The 22,264-nt window shown below is 39.7% G+C and overlaps 1 protein-coding gene across 1 annotated transcript in view; it reads right to left on the bottom strand.

Annotated features, from left to right (window-relative positions):
• Positions 1 to 22,264, bottom strand: part of LOC121358123 (ubiquitin-associated protein 2-like) — a gene marked incomplete at its 3' end in the record, with an annotated part of 71,161 nt that overhangs the window by 44,297 nt on the left and 4,600 nt on the right. The window contains 5 exon segments of the mRNA XM_041476052.1: positions 10,705 to 10,755; positions 11,502 to 11,593; positions 12,845 to 13,031; positions 14,350 to 14,416; positions 19,492 to 19,675. Coding sequence (XP_041331986.1) covers positions 10,705 to 10,755; positions 11,502 to 11,593; positions 12,845 to 13,031; positions 14,350 to 14,416; positions 19,492 to 19,675 — 581 coding nt within the window.

Here is a 22,264-nt window from a genome sequence, read left to right on the forward strand (position 1 = left end):
ATACGCATGCTCTAAAAAGGCGGATCCAACGAGGAGACATGCTAAACAATTCTTGGAACATGTAAACTGGTTTAGGGGGGAAGTTTACTATGCATAAGGGTCTATGAATATGCAACAGGCTGAAGGGAAAAGGTATTTAAGGGGTATCCGCAAAGATAACAGTGTGCTCTTGGCAGAGTGCCAAGATGGACCTGGTCGTAATAGCCTTTGCTCTATGGTCTGATTTGTGGAAAGAAATCTAACTCCACAACTTGTAAAAGTTGTAAAGCCGGTATGTTTATTACAGCACTGGATGCACGTGGGGATCGTTCCCCCTAAAGGACATGCACACCCCTGAGAACTCCTGATCCTTTTTTATCCCCCCCTTACTAGTACATATGCAGAGAGTTTCACAATAGGTTCATGCATATTCATTTTAGTGGTTTCGCATTACAACTTGCAACTAGTTCTTGTACAGAGAAAACTCTCTGGTCATCCTGTCTGTCTCTTGCCTTCATTTCAAAGTTCAAGGGGCCCTTCTTATCTCTTGAGCTTGGAAATTGCATTCCTTTTTCCTCGGCTGAGCTGCCTTTTTGTGAGCGCAGCAAAGCTAACAGACTAAACAAGTTCACTTATGCTAGCAAGCTACAGACAATTCAAAGTGGCACATTTCACCTAAATCTGAAATGGATTTCTACTCTGTTAAATTTCCACTCTGTTTCAGGTCCTTGTTTCTTATTGTCCTTTATTAAACTTTTTTAATTTTCACAGAAGAGTGAGCGTGTTTTTCATATATGATAATAGCTCTCGTAGAAGCAAAATGTGATCCCTGCTGTTGGAAGGGACCTTAAAACTTCAGCAAGTGAAACCACCACCTCCTTCTCTTCCTACTAGAGCTTAACTAGATAAGTTGGTTCAGCTCCATCTCCAGAGGACTCTTGGATATCCCTCCTCTTGGGGCACAGGGGCTCAAGGCCATCCCAAATGCAAGAACTTTGGCTTACAAACAGTCTTATGGGGGGCATTTTCTTCTTTGCTCCCCAGCCATCTCAGGCAAAAAGGTAGAAAAAGCACAATACTGCTGTTACAGGCACACACTCATGGGACCACAGCCAGGGACCCAACCTAGCAGGAGTAGGAGCAAGATATATCCGAAGGAAAAACCTTTATTTTCCTCAAGAGCTTCAGACATAGGAGCTGGGGCAGCTGTATCCAGGAACACATCCAACAATCAAGTGCCTACACCCAGAGCCACTTCCTCAGAAGCTGCTGCCTCCTCAGAAGCTGCTGCCACAACCACAGCAACCACCGCATTCCCCCCCCCCCCCCCCCCCCCCCAGGCCCGCGGTCCAGGAGGGGACTTCCCAGGTTCTTCCAAACAACATTTCACAACCCTTCCAAATGTGAAAAGATCAGCTAATATGAAAACAAAGGTAATACACAAGGGAAAGGAAAACAGACCACTGAAATTGAGGTTTTGGGGGTTCGCTTAAGTTAGCAATATGAATTAAGCATTTAAATTTTGGCTTGTAGAATTGTGTGTTGAATTTTAACCTTTTACTTAAGAAACTTCTGCCATGGTACAAAGGGCATAGGAAAATGCAAATTTCTGAAGCTTCTTGCTTGACAACCCTTTCCATGAAGAAATTTTTCCCAATATCCAGTCTAAACCTCCACTGGTGCAACTTGAGGCCATTTCCTTTTGTCCTATTACTTGTTCCATGGGAGAAGACACTGTTAAAAAAGAGAAATGCAGTATGATATTGGCTTTAGCATTTATATATTAGTTTTTGCATTGATCATAAGTATTCAGAGACAATATCATGTATACCTTTATTTAGCTGTTTGTCAATATAACAAAATCTATAACTTTTAAGTATGTACTGCACAGTTTATAGAAATAGTAGTGGGGTGAATATGCTATATTATAGGCCTTAGCTGAACACTAGGTGTTAAAATACCTCTATGTAACCTAATGTATTTGTTTTGGTTTAGGGCAAATTTGGGAGATAACCTTTAAAGGGGCTTTTTTAGAAAAGCAGGTTTAATTGGCCCCTCCCCCCAACCGGTTGGAGAGAAAATACTTCTTTGGAGAAAAGTGGAAAAAAAACTTGTTTATTAAACACTAGAACTCAAACAATATTAAGCAATAAAACTTTTTGCTGCTCTAAAAAGAAAAAAAAAAGATGGCAAACTTAGAAAGTTTATTCTTTTGGTTGCAGCTTGGCTTACTTAGTCTCTTATTAGTTTCTTTGGTGCTGGAAATGCCACGACCCAGGCCCAGCCTGGTGGGCTACAGGTGGAGTTGCTGGTGCTCTTTTGGGTGTTCAGTCTAGAGCAGGCTTGAACAGGTCTAAGAAAAACAAAAACTACAGTCCAGGGAACTTCTTTGCTTCAGCTAGCTGAAACTAACTAAAAGCAAAGGAGAGCTCTGTTCTGCTGTCTATCTGTAGACAACACAGTCTAGGAGTAGGAATGTGGAGGAGTGAGTGCAGTGTCTGAAAACAAACTGTGCGCTTCTTTTTTCTCTCTTTGACTCTCTGGAACAAGTCTTAAAGGTGCAAAACTTATTATTCAGTATAAACAGAATAAGACGATTGGGGATAAAAGCATCATATAATCAACTTAGGACATTCTACTCCTTATCCCTATATCGTCAGCTTACTACTAAAACTAATATATATTCTAACTTTACAAACACATACATTATACATCCTTTACACGGACAATGGTAGTAATATTTAGCAAACAGTGATATTTATACATAGTTCTCACTTAACAATCAGATTTTTTTTAAGTATATATTGTGTTCTTCTATCTTTTTCCATTATTTATTATGTGCAACTTGGTTCTTGAGCAAAAACAACTCTTCAAATGGGTTTATCTGTATTCAAGGTAGGATTGACCTAAACTGTTTTTTTTAACAAACTCTTGACATGTATTACTGGGACTTTGTCTTCATCTACTCTGTGTAAAGGCTCAGATTGGGCAGGGCTCACTTGGTTAGTAGAACTTTGGGTGTTAACTAATTGGGTGACTTTTGTTAGATGATGTTTCTAATTTTTGAAAGATCTCCTACCTAAGGCTTTTAAGGTGGTTTTTAACAGTCTATTGTATTTTTTTACTTTGTTTGCAGCTGGTGCATGGTAGGGGATATGGTACACTTACTCAATGCTATGTTTTTTAGCTTAGGTGTTGATAAGGCTGTTTTTGAAATTAGTTTTGTTGTTTGACTTAATTTTTTCAGGGGTACTATGTTTCTACAGGATTTGCTTTTTAAGGCTTAGGATGGTGTTATGGGCAGTAGCATGAGGTACGGGGTAGGTTTTTAACTATTTTGTGGTGGTTTTTATCATTGCACGTAGTGCTTGCCTTGGCGTGTCTGGGGTAGTGTGATGTAGATAATTTGTTAGGTTTTTCTATACTTGCATTTGGATTATTGTTTATTATATTATAGGGGTTTTATTTGCTTGGCTTGTTTGATGGCAGCACACGTGTCACAGTCGTGGATAACTTGCGAAATATTGTCCATGGTTAAATTTACTTCTTGGTCTCGTGCTTACTTATAGATGGCATCTTTACTCTGATGACTTGAGGCATCATGGGCCTATCAAGCTAGGAATAACTTTTTCTTGTGTTGCTAATTTAGGTCTATTTTTGACACTTCTATTTTTGCAGCTTGGTCTACTTGTTCATTGTTTTGGTGCTCTTTATTAGTTCTACTCTTAGGGATATGGGCATCTATATGGCAGACTTTCACAGGTAGCCTCCCTACCCTGGTATCAATGTCTTTCTATTTATCAATGGCTCAAATTGGGGTTTTTTTATGCTGTTAATTAGCTTTTTAAAATTTTTCTAGTCATCTTTGTAGAGTATTGGTTACTATTTACGAATCAGTGTAGAGGTAGAGTTTTGGCTACTTCTCTTTTTTAGCAATGTTTAAGGTTAGTTGAACAGTTTTGAGTTTAGTAAGTTGGCTTGATCTACTTTTTTTTCAGTGGCTTTTGTGATCTGTCATGTGGGGTTCTATATGGCTGTTTTCTACTTTCAGTTTATTTTTACAATGCGGCAAGAACTATTCGCAAAAAGAGCGTATCGTGGTTTTTTTGTTGGTAGTTGGTTATATGGTGGAGTTTCTTCAGTACGTGTTACTTCTTGTTTCTCTTCATTAGTGAGACTAAAGTTTTTACTTTCTGGTTAGTTTGTAATTATTTTTAGAATTTCAGGGCGATTCAGTTTTTCAATATGGGCGTGCTGTGTTATGAGAGCAATCTATTTGTTTCATGTGGCACTGGTGGCATGGTGGGTAGAGGAAACTTTTGCTTTGAACATCCACTCCAGTACTGGTAGTTGGGGTGCTAGGAGGAGTTGTGTTTTAGTGCTTATTACTTTTGAGGCAGCTTGGACTTCTTCATAGGCTGCTAAAATTTTCTTTTCTGTTGGAGTATAGTTGGCTTCAGACTTTCTGTAGCTTCAACTTTAAAATTTTAGTGGTTGGCTTTGAGTCTCTTTAGGTATTTTTTGCTACAGGCTCCAGGACAAACTATGGTTCCCAGCTGCAGAGTAGAGCACATTTTTCACATTTGGTCCTGTCCTGACTGGGCTAAGGGTTACTGCATGAGCGATCTTTTGCTTAATTTGGGCAAAGGCTTGTTGTTCAGGGATTCAGTGGAAAGTGGTTTTTTTAGAGGGCTTATAATTTGATTGCAATCAGGAATGTGCATTCTCTAAAAACTTATGGCGCTTAGGAAAGCTTGTGTTTCTTTCTTGCTGGATGGTGGAGACATTGCTGTGATTTTGTTGATGATATCGGTGGGAATTTGACGTTGTCTATCATGCCACTTCACTCTCAGAAACTGGATCTTTTGAGCAGATTCCTTGATTTTGCTCTTTTTGATGGCGAAGCCAGATTTCAGGAGAATCTGGATGATTTTCTTTTTTTTCTTAAACACTTCTGCTGCCATTTTCTTCTACACAATGATGTCATCAATATATTGCAGATGTTCTGGAGCTTTACTCTTTTTTAGCGTATTCTGGATCAGTCCACGGCAGATGGTAGGACTATGCTTCTACTTCTGGGGCAGTTGGTTTCAGGTGTATTGTACGCTTTTTTAGGTGAAGGCAAACTGAGGCTTGCATTCAGCTGCCAGAGGAATGGAGAAAAATGCATTGGCAATGTTAATAGTGGCATACTACTTTGCTGCTTTGGACTTTAGCTCATACTGGAGTTCCAGCATGTCTGGCACAGCAGCGCTTAGCGGTGGAGTTATTTTATTCAATGCACGGTAGTCTACAGTTAATCTGTATTTTCTTTCAGATTTACACACAGGCCAAATAGAGCTGTTGAAGGGTGAGTGGGTCTTGCTGACTACTCCTTGGCTCTCTAGCTTACGGATCATTTTGTGGATGGGGATTAGGGTATCTCGATTCGTTCGGTACTGTTGGTGGTGTACTGTTGAGGTGGTAATTGGCACTCGTTGCTTTTCCACCTTCAGGAGTCTTACTGCAGATGGGTTTTCTGATAGTCTAGGCAAGGTGTTTAATTGCTTGATGCTTTTTGTCTCTATAGCAGCTATTCTAAATGCTCATCTGAGTCTTTTTGGGTTTTTGAAATACTCACTTTGGAGGAAGTTTATGATTAAAACATATGGGGCTTCTGGGCCAGTTACAATAGGGTGTTTTTTCTACTCATTTCCAGTCAGGCTCACTTTAGCTTATACTAAAGTAAAATTCTGTGATCCCCCTGTCACACCAGCGATAGAAACAGAATCTGCTTCTACATGTTTTGATGGGATTAATGTGGACTGCGCACCAATGTTGACTAAAGCTTTATATTCTTGTGGTTCAGATGTGCCAGACTAACGAATTTACACAGTCTAACACAGTTTTCCCTAGCCTCTACTTGGCTAGAGGCAGGGCCCCTCTAAGTTTGGTTATCCTTTTTTCCCTGGGCATAGGTCTTGGAGGTTCCTCCAAGGGGATTGAAAATATCGTCATCATCATCATCATATATGGCAGTTTGGTTATGGGTCACTGAAGTTGCTTTCCTTTTGGAACTTCTTCTCTGAGTTTTCAGTTCACTAACTTGTTGGACTAGAGCAGCAGTAGACTTTCCATGTAATCTTTTCATCTTTTTTTCGTAATCACGCAGGAAGAACTACAGCTCAGCTTGTGGGGTGTACCTTTTTTCTCTATCTGGGGAATGTCTGCGTTGGGTACCAGAACTTCTGATCTGTACTGCTGAGATTTGGAGAAAGCCGTCTTTAATCTCCTCCCTGAGTTTTTTGTGGTTCTCCTCCATGTTGTCTTCTAATTTTTGCAGACGTGTTTCTACTGCTGCGATTCTGGCATGTGTTGGGCTGTGTACAGCATCTGCATATGCTCGGAGCTTCTTTGCTATATTAAGCACAGTCTCCTCACTGTCATCCCACTTCATTATGGCTAAAGCAGAAGCATATTCGTGTGGCCCAAGTTGTACAAGTTTTCGACACATCACAGATGTACATGGTACCAAGTCTGGATTTACAGTGTTTACGTCATTTGAGAAGACAATTTCTGCCACTGCCATTTCTTTCAAGCGTTGAATCCTTTGTTCTGTGGTCTTCTACTGAGTTTGCTTTATACAGAGATCGTCTGCACACAGGTATCTTTGTGCTACACTTCCCAGGACCTGTGTCCAGAGGCTGTGAGGGTTAGCCCCCCTCATCATTCCTTGGTCGATGACACAATCATGTGACATGGATCTTAAATGCTTCGCTTCCCTACCGTCCAAAACTGTAGCCTCGGCTGCAGCATTTTAGAGACTGACTAACTAATTATAGATTCATCAGGTTTTCGAGTGTAATCTTTTCTTAGGCCATGAAGGTCCTTCAGGGAATAGGACTCAATAGTGTCTTTTGATGTTGTGTTAGTTGTTTTAACTTTGGCTTTTGTATCAGTAATTGGTGTTCAGGGTCCTTCTCCTAGATCATCATCATCAGTCACTAGCCGATTGGTTTTGTTTGTGTGCTTCTTTCCTGCGGCAACTGCCAGTGGCTTAGAGTTACTGTCTGGTTTAGCTACAGCCTGAGTAGCTGGGGTGTTGGCTGCAGCCTGAGTGACTGGGGTAGCTGCTGATTTATCTCCCTGCCCCCCTGCTTCTATCTGCTGCCCTACAGTATTTAGCAGTGTGTGAGAAGGATAGGACAGGGCCCAGCTTATTGCAATGAGCTTTTTCTCTTTAGAGTCATCATGGCACTTCTCTTTCAGGTATTTCTCCACTTCAGCTGGGTTCTGAATTTGTTCATGTGGAAAATCCCAGGCTACAGGGTCAGAGAATTCCTTCAGGGTTTGGCTCATATTTTCCTATTCTCTACACTACTCAGGATTTTTCACGCCTGGGTCTACTTCTGGGTCAGAGGTCTCGTCAGCTCTTCTAGACATCTCAGCCCTCATTTTAGAGAAGCTGTAGACTGTATAGAGGAAGCTTACTAGATTAAATACTAGAAAGATGGTCTCTTTAACATTCAAGGGAAACTGAACATTCTCAAAAAGTGACATAACAGATTCAAAGGAGAAGAAGGAAAGGAAAGGCTGGAAATCTTCATTCCCTGCTCCTCTAAATGACTGGGTGCAATTATTTATTTATTATTCTCAAAACATACTACTGGAACTGGGACACAGGGTAGGACGAAGAAACTATAAACCATACATATTGTAAACAGATGCCAGTATCTTCGTAACACTCTATAAATCATTATCACCAAGGCCAGCACAATAGTTATTCTAATCCGCGCCCCTCTACTGTAAAAACTACATGATAGGGACAAAAATCCTAGTGACTAGAAAGGTATTGAAACCTTATAAAGGTTTAGAGACCAGAACTACATTAAGGCCTCCACCCCAAGAGACATTACGAATTCAAGCAACACGGCTACTGACTGCTTTAACTTACTACAGAGCAAGCACAACCAACATGCAATCAATAAAGGAGTTTTTTTTCCACTTTCTTGAGCTCCATGTTGGGCACCATTAACTGTATTTGTTTTGGTTTAGGGCAAATTTGGGAGATAACCCCCAAAGGGGCTCTTCTAGAAAAGCAGATTCAATTGGCCCCTCCCCTCAACCGGTTGGGGAGAAAATACTTCTTTGGAGAAAAGTGGAAAAAGCCCTGGACACTGTTCTCTCTACTCGAAGATAGAATTCTTCTAACACCGGACAGGGGATGAGGACTGCATGAATATTCGGAGAAAGAGAAAGAAACAAAAGAAACCTAGCTCCAGGCAACAAAAACAGTATATAACCGCGGCTCACCAGACGGACTTTGTGAACTCCACAGGTCTGATGCGAGAGGGGGTCAGAACTGCGTTCACCCAGTGTTGAGTCCCGGGCTCAACGCTGTCCCTTTGATTGTGGCTGACAGAGATTGTATTTTGATTCGTAAAATAAAATCTATTTCCTTTTTATTTTAATCTGGCTTTCTCAAATTATTTATTTGGCTTAATCTGGTTGTTGCCTATAAAAAAAGCATCATATAGTCAACTCAGGACACCTAACAAATGCTGTAAAGTGATCATGTTGTTCCCCTTTCTTTTGACTGAATCCTCCAAGTGATAAGATAACCATGACAAAAACCAGAGCACAGAGGACAAGTAGAGAATACCATGTTAAATTTAAGGAGGACATACGAAATCCTTATCAGAGGATGTGAAACAGCAGTGTTAGGAATATAGTCAGTAATTCGTGGAAATAAACGCTGTATAAAATATAAGGGTATAAAATAAACTGCGGGGGGGGGGGGGGGGAGAAACCGATGGAGACACAAGAAGTAATAAAATATATTGACCTGACACACAGGATGTCATGCAGATAAGTTGGAATGTGACAAGGCCAAACAAAGGAGTTCCCAAAACATGAGAAAGTTCACAAGAATGCTTGAATAATGTATGAAAACATGAATATGCATGTACCTCACAGATGTAACCCTATAAAGATAACACTGTCTGTATGTACTGGTGTGTTCTTTGGCTGTTTGCTAGGAGCACCCTGGCACTGGGCTTTTGTCTCTTGTTTTTTATCTTTTATTTAACTTTACAAAAATTCTTTATCTTGAACTCTGCTTTTAACAACACTAACACCCACCTCACTACAACCTCCTTTCAGGGAATTGTAGAGAGCAATAATGTCTCTCCTGAGCTTCCTTTCCTCCAGGCTAAACAACCCCAGCTCCTTCAGCCACTCCTCCTAAGACTACCATAACTGCACTAAATCTACACTCTTGACTAGCATTTTCAGCATGCTTTATTTGCTGGGTTATAAAATAAAGTTGCCTGAGTTTGAGACAGGTGTTCAGGCTGTGCAGCTGGACAGGGTTTTGTCTAGGACATCCCTGTATTTACCTTTGACTATCTCACTCTGGCTGTCCCCAGACTCCACATGTAAGACCTGGTTCTGACTTCGACCTTTATCTATGGCATTCATCCAGTGATACTTCTTTTCAGATTACTGCTCGTTGCTCCATTTCTGCATCTAGAGATACACTGAATCACTAAATCTGGTGACTTTTCTCAGTAACATACTACCAAACGTTCTCTTCAAGATCCTTGTCCTAGTTTTCTGAAAACAAAATTATTTACCTTTCTGCAATCTAGGCTGAGACTCTTTGTGAATCTAACTCTCAGCTTCACTCAAGCCATTTACATTCTTCATCCAGGTAAAGAAGAAAACTTCATTTACTCTCCCTCCTGCAGCTCACCTGCATTTGTCACCATGATGCACATGCAAAGATCACCACCTATGAGTGTTGGAAAACATACCAGTTTAAAAAATTTTGTATAACTTTAGTGAAGGGGTTTTGTTAACCTTTGCCCTGGGAAAAAGTTCCGTTTCTTTCCAGGGCATTGTTCCACCACCTGAGGAACTCAACAGATCAACAGACTGGGAGTAGCCCAAAAGACAAAGGGCCATCAGCGGCCATTAACAGAACATCAACGGTCATCTGTGAACATCTACCCTCAGATGCCGCCTCTGGCAGAGTTGGAGACATCTGGTCTGGAAAGGACTGATAAAAAAATTGAAGAATGACAATCTAATTAACAGCCCGAGGTGAGGAGATTCAGATCCAATGGGAAACTGAAAACTGGGGGTTGCTCAACTCTGGACCAATGAACTTTAAAAAAGTGCATCACTATGAGTTTTGACTATAAAGTTTGGGAGAAAAACCTGCAAAAACATATGTCATGGAATGATTCTCTCTGCACATCCAGCCTATGTGTGGATGAGAGGATTTCTGTGGTACATCCTGGCCAGAATAAAGTAATGCCTTCCTAAAATTAAAAATGTTGGAGGTTATTTGTTTTTCCCGCAGTTTCGGTGACATGAGCACCTCCAAAAACCTGTCAGATGCACCTACTGGATGCCAATTTGTTTACTTGCTGTTCAATCCTACCTCTTGGTAAAAGAACATTGACACTCAGACTTCAACTAGCTTTGACAAGATGTCATACTCTCCCTATAACAATTAAAATTTTCTCAACTGACAAGCACAGAGCACATTTGCTTCTGTTTGCAAATTGACAGTTTCACTGTATCAATTTATACTACCTAGAAAACTGGATGATTAAAAAACAGATATAGAACATAGAGATAAGCTCTCAGTCACTATCAAATTAATTACTTTGTGTTGCACAAATGATCAACACTGAAGATAACTTGTTTAAAACTAATTAAAACAAGCCATTTACTTACCATTGGCAGCCTGGATTGAAGCATCTGGAGATCATCATAACCATAAATCTGCTTAAAGACAGATAAAAAATAAAACATTATAACACATTTCTCTGTTGATGATCAATTTGGGGCTCTCTTTAAACAGTTTGACCTAGGCCCAGTCTATTTTAGAGATGTACAGATATATGTCACATTGTGCTATCATGGTGCACTGTAGCATTTTAAGGCTAGTAGAGCAAAGTTTAAAATGGCTATTCACGCTGATGTTGTTTCCTTGTGACAGCAGTCCTCTGAGAATATAACTGTCGCATGTTCAATATGGTTTTCGCAGATGCATCATTCATCAAATTGTTTAAAATCTACAGGGCATTCAGAATTGGGAGTAACCAAAAATATGTTCATCTTGGTCAGACACCAAAAAGTTACGTGCAATCTATTAAAGTGTGACAGACAGGATACATGGCACATTTCAACCATTACTATGCACTATTACTACACAATACTATCTACTCCAGTAACACAAACCTAAATGGATCTAATTTTATTCAAAGGGCCTAAAACCTGATAACACTGACAACCATAGTCAACGTGCATGTTTACCTACAACAGCAGCCAGATCAGGTCTGTACCAACACTTATACATTTTACTATCAACAGTAAATCCTCACTGAATACATTTAACATTCTTCAGCATTTGGAACAAGAATTCCAGGTGCAACATGTGCCAACAGAAATGCGTTGGCATAGACAACAGCAGGTCTGGAGGGCTCATTTGCACCAAGGCTTAATCAGTCAAGGACAAACAAATTGCTTACTGGGTAGGCAGGCAGAAGTCCTCCAGGTCCCACAATATACTGGTTATGCAACAAAGGTGATACACCTTGAGGCAGATTTGGGGGAGCTTTGCCTATAGAGTTAAAATACAGGCATTTTAACAAGTCTCTAGAGAAGAAAAGGCTTCAGCATTGAGACAAGATAGCTCACAAGTCCTGGCAACTGCACTGTCTTACTTTGTAAAAGCAGAACTACACAGAAGAATTTTGTGCTGGTTGATGAAAATGCTCAAAATAGCCTGGAGAGTTTAACCATGCCTCAAGGAAGGGAAACCATAGGCTACTTAAGACTGAAAAGTGTCCCATCAGAGAATAGTCTAATTTTGTTATTTACTCTGTCCAAGAGAATTACAATAATTACTGGAATGTCTCCTTTCCTTGGTCCTCTCCTGAAGGCAAAATTCAGGCACTGTTTTCAGTCTAAGAGCAAATTATCTCCTTTAATTTTCTGCTCTGTCAACACATTGCCCCTTATCACCAGCAGTAGACTGGAAAGCACTAAATGTTGCCAGCATACTTTTTGTGGGTGACTTACTGCACCGGGAATAGCAAAGAGGAAATTGAAACGGTTTCAATTGCCTACATGAAGCAGAGCTAGGAAGCAGAAAATTAAAAAAAAATTCACTTTGACCAGTCATCAGAAACTATTTACAAGCTATGGAAATAAGAAATTCTTCTGTAAGTAAGTCTGATCTCAATATTTAAATCATTCACTTCCCTCCCTAGGATTTCCTTTCAGCAGTTCAGGCTTATTAGAAAAGAAAGATAATTTAGTATTGCTTTCATTTCAGTGCAAGAAGCCTCCCAACCTTCCCTCTGTGGTTCCTTTTTCTGAAGTGCTATTTTCTGTGGAATGACCCAGACATCAGACACTTTTTTTCTTTCTCTAGATGTGGCAATAGGGAAGTGGCATATGATAATGAGGACACTGCAGTATATTTTGACACTGCCAAATAAATTCAAGTCACAGAGAAGACTGAAATTAAAGCTAATGTGAACTCACAGCAAAGAGCTGATTATAACATGGAATACAAACAGGGTCAATCTCCTAGTCCAAAACTTCCAAAGTCAGAATTACCCTGGTTTCTATTTACAAAGCTCTTTGGGGATGGAATAGGTTACATAAATGCCACATAATGTCCTAAAAAATATCTCAAATACACAAACCCAGGCAATTTTATTTTATAACCCAGAAAATAAAGCATGCTGAAAATGCTAGTCAAGTGTGGATTTCTTAGCGTAGCTATAGCTGGCAAGATGCTCAACTGACAGCCCTGCTCATCGAAGTCCTCTGTCTCTCCACATAAACAGTTAATATTGCAAACCTGAAGACATTAAGGGAGCTGCCCGTGTGGTAGCAGACACACTGGTAACATTCAGGCCAAGGCTAGCTGTAGTGTTCATACTGCTTGCCATGCTGACAACCGAAGAGGTGGTGCTAATGGCTGAGGTTGAAGCAGTTGAAAAAGTTGTTGAAGGCTGAAGTGAAGTTGTGTTCTCAACACTAGAGTGCTAGAAAGGAGACAAAAAGATTGAGGATCACAGAGAAAATGAGGCACAGTGAAAGATGCAGGGGAGGAGGGGGAGGGAACAAAACTAAAAAACCCAACAATCTTTTAAGTAACAGCAGCACATGTAAAAAATAATGCATTATCTATGTATCAGGCAAGCAATTAAGTTGCATGCTTGTGATTTTTAAGTATTCAAAGAAAATTATTACATGAGACAAATTCAAACTGCTATATCATCACAAAATTATACCACAGTAACTCAAATGTCACTCCCTTGCATAATTTCTTGCCCTTTTTGCTTGTATACTCCTTTAAGCTAGTATTTGTTACGTTAAATAAACTATATTCTTCCAAAAGACGATATTTGCTTTCAAAATACAGGACACTGCTATTTAGATTCCCTCAGTGCATTTGTGGAATTTAAAAGATTAAAACTGCAGTGCCCCACAACAGAGTCAATGTGGTAAACTGAAACACAAAATGTATTACAGGAACACATGTGGATAAAGGAGTTCCTGGTTTGAATCCAGCACAATACAATGCTTTAGCTGTAAACTGATCACACCTGCAAAACAGCGTCATCAACACACAGAAGCCAAAAAGAACTCTGACAGCAAAAAAGGAGTACATTTTGATAAGTGTGATTTTTAAGTTACATATACAACAGGGGTGGAGCATTACAAACCAAAATTCAAGCATAAAGAAAAGCAGTAACCAATCTGCACACCCCAACTGGGATTGTACAGACAGAACAAGGCAATGTCTCTCTGACTTTCATTTGTGCAACCTCATCTAGAGCACTGTGTTCACTACCATTTGCCTTGTTATCTCTAATGCATTAAATACACAGGTGACAACAATGTCACATGGTAAACTGTAAAATCATCTGCCCTGAAGCATTTGTCATGACATGTACCACTCCATCACCTGCACTTTGCCAGCTAATCTCTCCAGTGGAGACTGCGAAGAGTCCACATTTTAGAGCAGTTTCAGACAGCCACATTTAAAGTTTTATTTGTTTATTAAACACATTTGTTATAAGAAATGCTTTCTATATTCCATCCCCCCTTGCTGGCACAAACATTTCCTCTACAGTTGTGTGACTGGCAAGTCTCTGTAACAGCTAGTCCTGATCGAGTACAAATCACAAGTGGTAAAGACATTTTTTACCACTAGAGAGCTGGCAGCCCTCCTTCCCTGAGATAAAGCTCTTGTTTCGGTTATTAGCATACTGGAACACACTGAACTAAGAGAGGGTCTTAATCATCAGATAAACTGACTATATGCCAAATATCTGTGGAAATGCAAATAGGACTTACCACATGTGATGTGCTTGAAGACAACACTGAGGCAGGGGAGAGGCTGCTCTGATGATTGGAAAGGTTGCTAAAAAGGAATTGCAAAGAGTTAAGGTTATAGATGAGTAATATAATAGTTGGCTATCACAATTAAGAGATAAAAATTATGCAGATATTAAAATGTATAGTGATGTTATTGTAATATGTCCTCCCATAGTCCTATTTCCCCTCCCCCTTGTAATAGCCTTAGTAGTCAGGGCATTTAGAGAAGGCCAGCTTATTACCGAGGCACAGTGTAACAACACCTGCCCTCCAATCAATCAAGATATAAGAAGGTAATCTCCACCAATGGACAGCAGAGAAGGAGTTGACTGACAAAACTTTGGGAGAGGCTAAGGATATAAAAGGCAGAGCATCCATTTTGTAGATGAGCATGTGGCTGATAGTTATGGTGGCTCCCAGTGCTGTATTTTTTCCTTATTGTTATATATATGTAATTTGTGCTGTTTAGAATATGAAATAAATACAGATTATAATGTTTAGAAAAAATATATAAGGATGATTTAAGCTCACATGCAGAGTCTGAAGAATGCTACACGCTATAGATAGACCACATACCATTACAAAATTGCACCCCATGGCAGGAAGGGAACTAATTTACAATTGAAAAGGCCTAGCTGGGGTGGGGACCACCTGCACCTGATCGATCATTACAGTGGGAGCCATCGGAAGAAGGTAACCTCATCACCGGCCATCACTGCCTGCCAGGAATTGTATTGTCAAACACAACCCAGAGGAAGGGGACAACATGAATATGTCTAACCAGTGCTCATCACTGGCCAGGAACTGCATTCCCTGGTCCAGCTCAAAGAAAGGAGGCAACATGAATATGTTTGACCAGCGCTCATTGCTGGCCAGGAACTGTATTCTTCAGTCCAGCTCGAAGAAAGGAAACAACATGAATACGATTGACTATGAAAAGAACAAGAGGAGATCCTGCCTCGGGCCAGAAAAACAGTATAAACACAGACTGTACCAGACCGCATTTGTGAACACAGGAGAATCCGATGCGATAGAGATTGGACCACGGTTCACCCAGCGTTGAATCCCAAGGTCAACGCTGTCCTTTTTTTTGTGGCTTTTGAGATTGCATATCAGTCACGCAATAAATTCTATTTTTATTTTTTATTAAATTGGCCTAATTGATTTTTATTTATAACTTTATATAGTCCGTTTGTTGTATTTTTTGTTAAAGTTTAATAAACCTTTAAAATTTTAAAAGTGAGCAGTCATTTCTCACAGTTAATAAATTTTTTCCTAAAACATTTAAAATATATATCTATGTATATGCACACATACATATATAGAAATAGAGTAGGTAATAGAATATTAGTTAAAGAATAAAAATTGTAGCTATGCGTATACACATATACACACAGTAGGATAATAAAGAAAAAAATTGTCTGTAGAAATGTGTATATATATACACAAACACACCCTACATTTTCCCTTTATTATCCTACTACGGTTTAATGAAAAAAATGAAGTACAGAAACAACTATTACTAACAAGAAACATCTAAACCACCATTCATTTTTAATTATCAAATTACTATATTTTTAGAAAAAATAATTGCTGATTCAGGAATTACGTAAAGTCCATAAACCAGAAGAATGCTCACAGAAACACATGGCTTGTTTCTCATTCTTTCCATAAGCAACCGCTGCTGCTTGCCATAGGGTACAAGTATTAATTAGGTGAGATAGTGCTTTGGTTGGAGTTATTATGGTATTTCTCACATAACCTGTATAACATTAGTTCAACCAATTAGAACTGCAGGGTATTTGCCCCATAACTCTACCAAAGGCCCCAAGGAACTATCAAAAGACAGGGCTCAAAAAAACCCCCAACAAATTAAGAGCATCTGTGAAAGCCCAAAAGTTAGCCATACTACTATAGAATCTGTCAATTTAATCAAGGCCAATTAATACCACTACACCCTACCAAAACCAATTTCCTCTTTGAAAAGATGAAACAGAATTATTAGTTCAGTTTTATGCATACACTGTAAAATATGAAAATAAAGAATCCCCTGATTAAAAACATTTGCAATAGCTTTGCTTTAGAAAGCAACTCTGCTTTAGCACCATCTTTTTTTCCTAACTGACCAGGTCTGTGAACTATTGGCACTAACAGCAGCACTGACATACATCTGTAATCCAAACATCTCCCTGAAAAGTGACTGAAATGGTTTTTTAAAGATTTACAGTGACAGAAGTTATACCTTACATTCAAGGTCAAGAACATAACTTACAGCACAATAAACAAATTGAACACTGACAAAGCAATGATATAAAAACTATGTATGGTTTGGTGCTTAAAAAAACCCTCCTCATTTGAAATCAGAAGCAAGAGAGATCCTAACCATAGCAAATATTTTAGTGTTCTCTATGGAAATAATCACAAGAAAATACAGTAGTTTTAATAGCAAAGTTGCAGGCTAAATTATATGCCCTAATTAAAGGGCAAACACTTCTGGCAGCTCTTTTGAGGTGCAGGACCAGAAAAAATGTTGGCAGTTCCATAGATTAATTTTACTTTGACTCTTTAAAACTGTTCTCTGCCTGCAGAAATTACAATGACACCACTTCAAGCAGCAAGGAAAAAACCAGTTCAGTCCTACATACATTTTTAAACCACTCCCTTGCCCACTCTCCCCAGCTCTTCTAAAAGCCTTAATTCACTATCTGACCTATGGTAGAGACGGACAAGAGCCACCAGCACAACCAAGCCAGACATGCTTGGAATTCAAGAACCATCTTTCATGGTGCTTTGTATCTAACAGCATCAATCCTCCAACTAAAATTTCTACCAATGTACACAGCTTTTCAACAAACAAATGTGGGGATATATTTTCAACGTGAATTAATTCATTATTGTTTGACACATTTACCATTTTATTCAACAGAAAACACTAGTGTATTACGAGACTATGTCCTAGCTGTCTAACAGAAAAAAAGTCTGTGATAGCCCATAAAATTAGTTTCTTATATTAACAAATACAGTACAAAGGTGAGTATTAAAACACAACCAGCACAGCCTCAGGATATCACCTGTCCAAGGACAAAGCTCAAGTAACAGGCACTAAAATATCAGACAGACAGTGTAAATGAGCTAAGCTGTGCTAAATGCACTTCCAGGAACACTAATCTGACATTTCAAAGTGTCTTAAGGAAATGTTTTAGAAAAAGGCACACACTTACTCTGTGGAACCATTCCCATTTTCTAATTTTAAGAAATACAAATATAAATGAAAACACAATATTTCAAAATTAGCCAGGAACTAAATTGTTAGGGAATAATTTCAAACATACAACACTAAATGAACAGCAAGCACTGCAGGAAAAGTAGGAAAAACAAACTAGGGGAATCAATTTAGCTGATATGACTGAAGCAAGAGCTACTTGAAACACTAAGTTGTTTATATACCACTGTCCTGGGTAACCAAAAATGTTATTGTATTCCATATCTATCTGTGCCCAACATTGTTGCTGTCTCTTTAAGACCCTGCAGCAGGAAAACAACCATGCAAGGGCTGGGAGGTGCCCAGGTTTTTGAGATTGAGGCACTCAGGCAGAACTCTCTCTTGCCTCATGGCTCTGGCTTTTTTCCCTTTGTTCTTACAGGGAGATAGAGCCAAGGCACCAGTGGGCAGAGGCTCTCTTTTGGGTTTCTTTTGTTTTTGTTTTTTCCTTGAGGGTTGCCTCAAGTAGTTTTTTTTTTTGTTTTTTTTTTCTGAGAGACAAATTGAGTGCCTGCCTACAGCTGCGGCATTGCAACGAAAAGAACAGAACAGCCCCGCTCCATACAATCGCTCCAGCCCACCAGCAGTGCCCAGTGGAAATGGGAAGATGCAGAGTCCAAGTTGCCCCAGCTGGCTGCCTTGCCATCTTCTGCCAAGAGGAAGGCAAAGTCCCTCCATGAGTTCTAGCCCTTGACCAAGTTACAGCTGCCAGTGTGCCAGCCACTTTCACCAATGGAGCTGCTGCCGCCACTAGAGAGAAAAGAGGGGGGGAGAGCTGCTGCCATCTTTGTCTTTCCACACATGGTTGTCTGTGGAGGGTGCCATCTTGGGGGCGGGGTTACTCTGCCATTTTTAAATTTCTCCTTGTTCCCAGGGAGTCTGCGAGATTCCAGCAATTTTGTAACTAGTGACTATTACTGTTATTTTGTTTGCCCGTTTCTGGGTTTTTTTTAGTAAACTGTTATTTTTTCACTTATATCTACTCATATTTGTGAGAAACGACCTGTCACTTTTAAAATTTTAAAGGTTTATTAAATCTTAACAAAATACAACAAAGGACTGAATAAGGAAAAAGGCCAGTGCGCTGGGAGTGTGTGACCATCTGCCAGGAGCTTGTCTACAAAATGGCTGCTCCGCCTTTTATACCCATGGGGTTGCATTAGGCAACCTTGGCCTCTCCTAAAGTCTGTCAGTCAACTCTTCTTCGCCGTCCATTGGAGGAGACTACTTTCTTGCAACTTGATTGGAGGTGAGGTGTTGTCATGCCACACCCCCTAGCAACAAGCTTTCCCCATTCCCAATTGCCCCATGCAAGGGGCACATGTGCACGCCCTCCCTCCACATGTCTCGGACAACCCTGACAACCCAGGCTGTCTGGTGGCAACAATACAGAGGCGGGGAAAGGGGACTATGGGGAGAACAGAGGACGTCTAAACAACAAACTACAATAACATAACTATACATCAATAAAATTTCTCTTAACATACACACAATGTTCATCCCTTAATTGCGAGAGCAAATCATCCCATTACTCATCTATAACAATATTCATATCTCCTTACTGGTGGAAAGGGATTGGTTAAAACTAAAGGGGAGGTAACTTGTTTCAAAGTGTCCACCTCGTAACTTGTCTTAAACTAAGACAACCATGGGCAGCAGCTGCTCTATCATTAAGAGGCAGCCCAGAGCTCATACTTTGTAACCAGAAACATCCTAGACTCTTCTGAATCTCTCTCCTAATTCTAGTTAATGTCAGAAAAAGAGACCCTGGTGCCTGACAGCCCCATACACAATCACCCTTATGTCTGTCCTTTCCTGACAATTGAACTCCTTTCAGTTTATCACAACTCCTACTGTACCTGCTTAACTGTGAGAGTGAGCTGCTGGCCAGATCACTGGACTGAGGCAAGCTGGGCAAAGTTCCTGCATGCTGCGATGCTGAAGGCAGAAGTGAAGCAGTAGTGGACACCATGCTGGGCAGAGAACCAGCAGAAGGTAGTGAGGGAGAAGGCTCTGTCTTAAGCACAGGAACTGATGAAGTAGCTGCAACAAATTAAAAAGAGACAAAGACAAATTCCAGCATACTTGACATCCTAGCCTGGATTCACGAACACAACAGTGTTCTCTCCCCTTGGTTTACAAAAACCTGACCAGTAAGAACCAATAACAGTATCAAGAATCAGGCTATTAATGAAAATTCAAACAGCAACATAACTATAATTTTTTCCCTTTAGGCTCTTTACCCACAGTAGATTTATAATTTTCAATGCTACGTGTGTAGCAAACTAGTCTTCTGCACTTAAACTCCCACTATCTGGATTACTACCTTTTGCTCACAAGTCAGTCCTCACTTTAAAATTCCTTGCATTTGGTTCCACAAACAGAAGTAATTTGTGCTGTACAAAACTGCTTTTACCTACAGCTCTGCTTCTTCACTGCAACCTATACAGCACCATTGATGTTTAATACATGGATCGCTGGAGTACAAGGGCACATACAACTTATCAGTTCAGAGAACTGAGTCAAATGTTTGATGCAGTAGAATAAAAGAAGCTATGATAAAAGGCCACAAGTGGGTACAGCATTAAGCACTTTTGATGGCTAAAGAGTTGTCAAATATTGTCTAACTTTATGTGACCTAGATAACAAAAAGCTTTAAGCATGAATAGTGCTTTCAGGTACACAGAGTAGAACTTGTTTACCACAGATGTACCTTTCCAAATGATCACTATACTAAGACACTGAACAACTCTACTGCCCAACAGTATACCCAGCTGTTTCTACACTTATCTCTTGTTCTCTGAAGATAATACACAGAATTAGAGGCACTCATTCACCAATAAAAGCAAGAGAGAGTTGAGCCCTGCCTTCTTCTGGACCATGCTTCCATACCATATCAGAGACCACGAGCCAGTGAATCATCACTAACTTGAATGCATGTAAAGACAATCTTAGAATGGTCACAAAAGAAAATTCACATATACACTCAGAAGGTACACATCACAGTTTGTTCAAGTTACTGGTTTGCTTTCCTTGCTAAATGACTCAAGTCAGGTTACTGGATTGCTATACATACAGAAATCAAGAAGTCTTGGCCTTGACAATAAGCATGAGGGTAACTGACAACAGAGAAGGAAATTCTATAGAAGATCAGGTTCAAGACCATTTAAGGAACCTGAAATCCATGGGATCTAAAGAGATACATCTGTGGGTCTGGAGGGAACTGGCAGAGGAAGTGGCTAAGCCACTATCCATCATATTTGAGAAGTCGTGGCAGTCCAGTGAAGTTCCCACTGACTGGAAAAGGGGAATGTGGTGGATGAGAGAAGAGTGACTCACGTAATCTACCTAGACTTGTGCAAAGCATTTGACACTGTCCCACACAACATCCTTGTCTCTAAACTGGAGAGACATGGATTTGGTGGGTGCACCACGCAGTGCATAAGGAGTATTGAAATCCCTTCCAACCCAAACCCTCCTATGAACTAAGAATATTATCAGCGCATGCAGAAGGGAAAATGTCAGTACTTTCAAATGTTAAAAATAGAAAATACATAATAGTTTGGATTAATGAAATAGATACATGGAAGAAGACTTATTCCAGTTTATGTGCTTGAAATATAGAAAAGACCAAAAGTGTTCTCAAAGGGGAACTGGCTCAGAAAAAGGGACTAATAAAGCTGTTACAGAACAATTACAAAAATGTTAGGAATTTTCAGATCTTTGTTTTACATAGCAAAAAAACCAAGTCCTGTAGTGAATTTCATACATTATTCATTAATTCTGTACACAAGAGTAAGAAACTTTTCCACTTGAAAAGTTGTTTTTGTATATAACAATCTTTCAAGTGGTAACTCTTTGGGTATATATACTCCTCCTGCTCATTTAAATTTAACTTAGCACTAACAAAACACTGTTTATAGGTTTGAATGCCCAACTTCTTTCTACTCAGAAGTATAAAAAAAGACAGTCTGCCCTATTAGTGACCTACCTGAAGAGATGCTTAAGAGGAAGACAGACTTAAAGTGTTGGAATTTCAAAAGATGATAATTCACACTGCTGCCCTTGAAAATTTCCACAGAGCAGCACAGGTCAGAAGATTAATTGCTAGAATTTAATTTAATTATTTTAACTCCAGGAACAGAGATGTAGGGATGCTACAAGTAAAATACCACATTAGAACCTGGCCAAGATAAAGATAACAGTAATGCCTGTATCAGAGCCAGTATTATGTTATTCTTAATCCACTGCAAGGGAGCATGGTACCTGGCAGAGGGAGCATGTTAGTCACCCTTATTCCCCATGGGCTTCTCATAGGGCACAAGTAGCACTATACCCAATGAGAGGTGCATTCCAAGAATGTCACTTTGTGTCATTACAGCTAAATGCTATTCACAGCTTCCCAACTGAGAATTGGAAGAATTACTAATAAATTTTATACTAATTTTTTTTTATTTTCTCCTAATTTTGGCAGATAAATGCAAAAGAAAGCAGCAGCAAATCAGGTTCTTTAATTCTAAGTCTGCTTAGGGTTGTAGATTTAATAGAGCTGCTTTCACACTTCAGTTCTAGTCAAGCAGCAAGTAGTTTATCCTATGGAAATACAAAATAAACTCAAAAGAGTCAGTAATA

This window comes from Pyrgilauda ruficollis, unplaced genomic scaffold, assembly GCF_017590135.1.
Source record: "Pyrgilauda ruficollis isolate IOZ18807 unplaced genomic scaffold, ASM1759013v1 scaffold372, whole genome shotgun sequence".
NCBI lineage: Eukaryota > Metazoa > Chordata > Aves > Passeriformes > Passeridae > Pyrgilauda > Pyrgilauda ruficollis.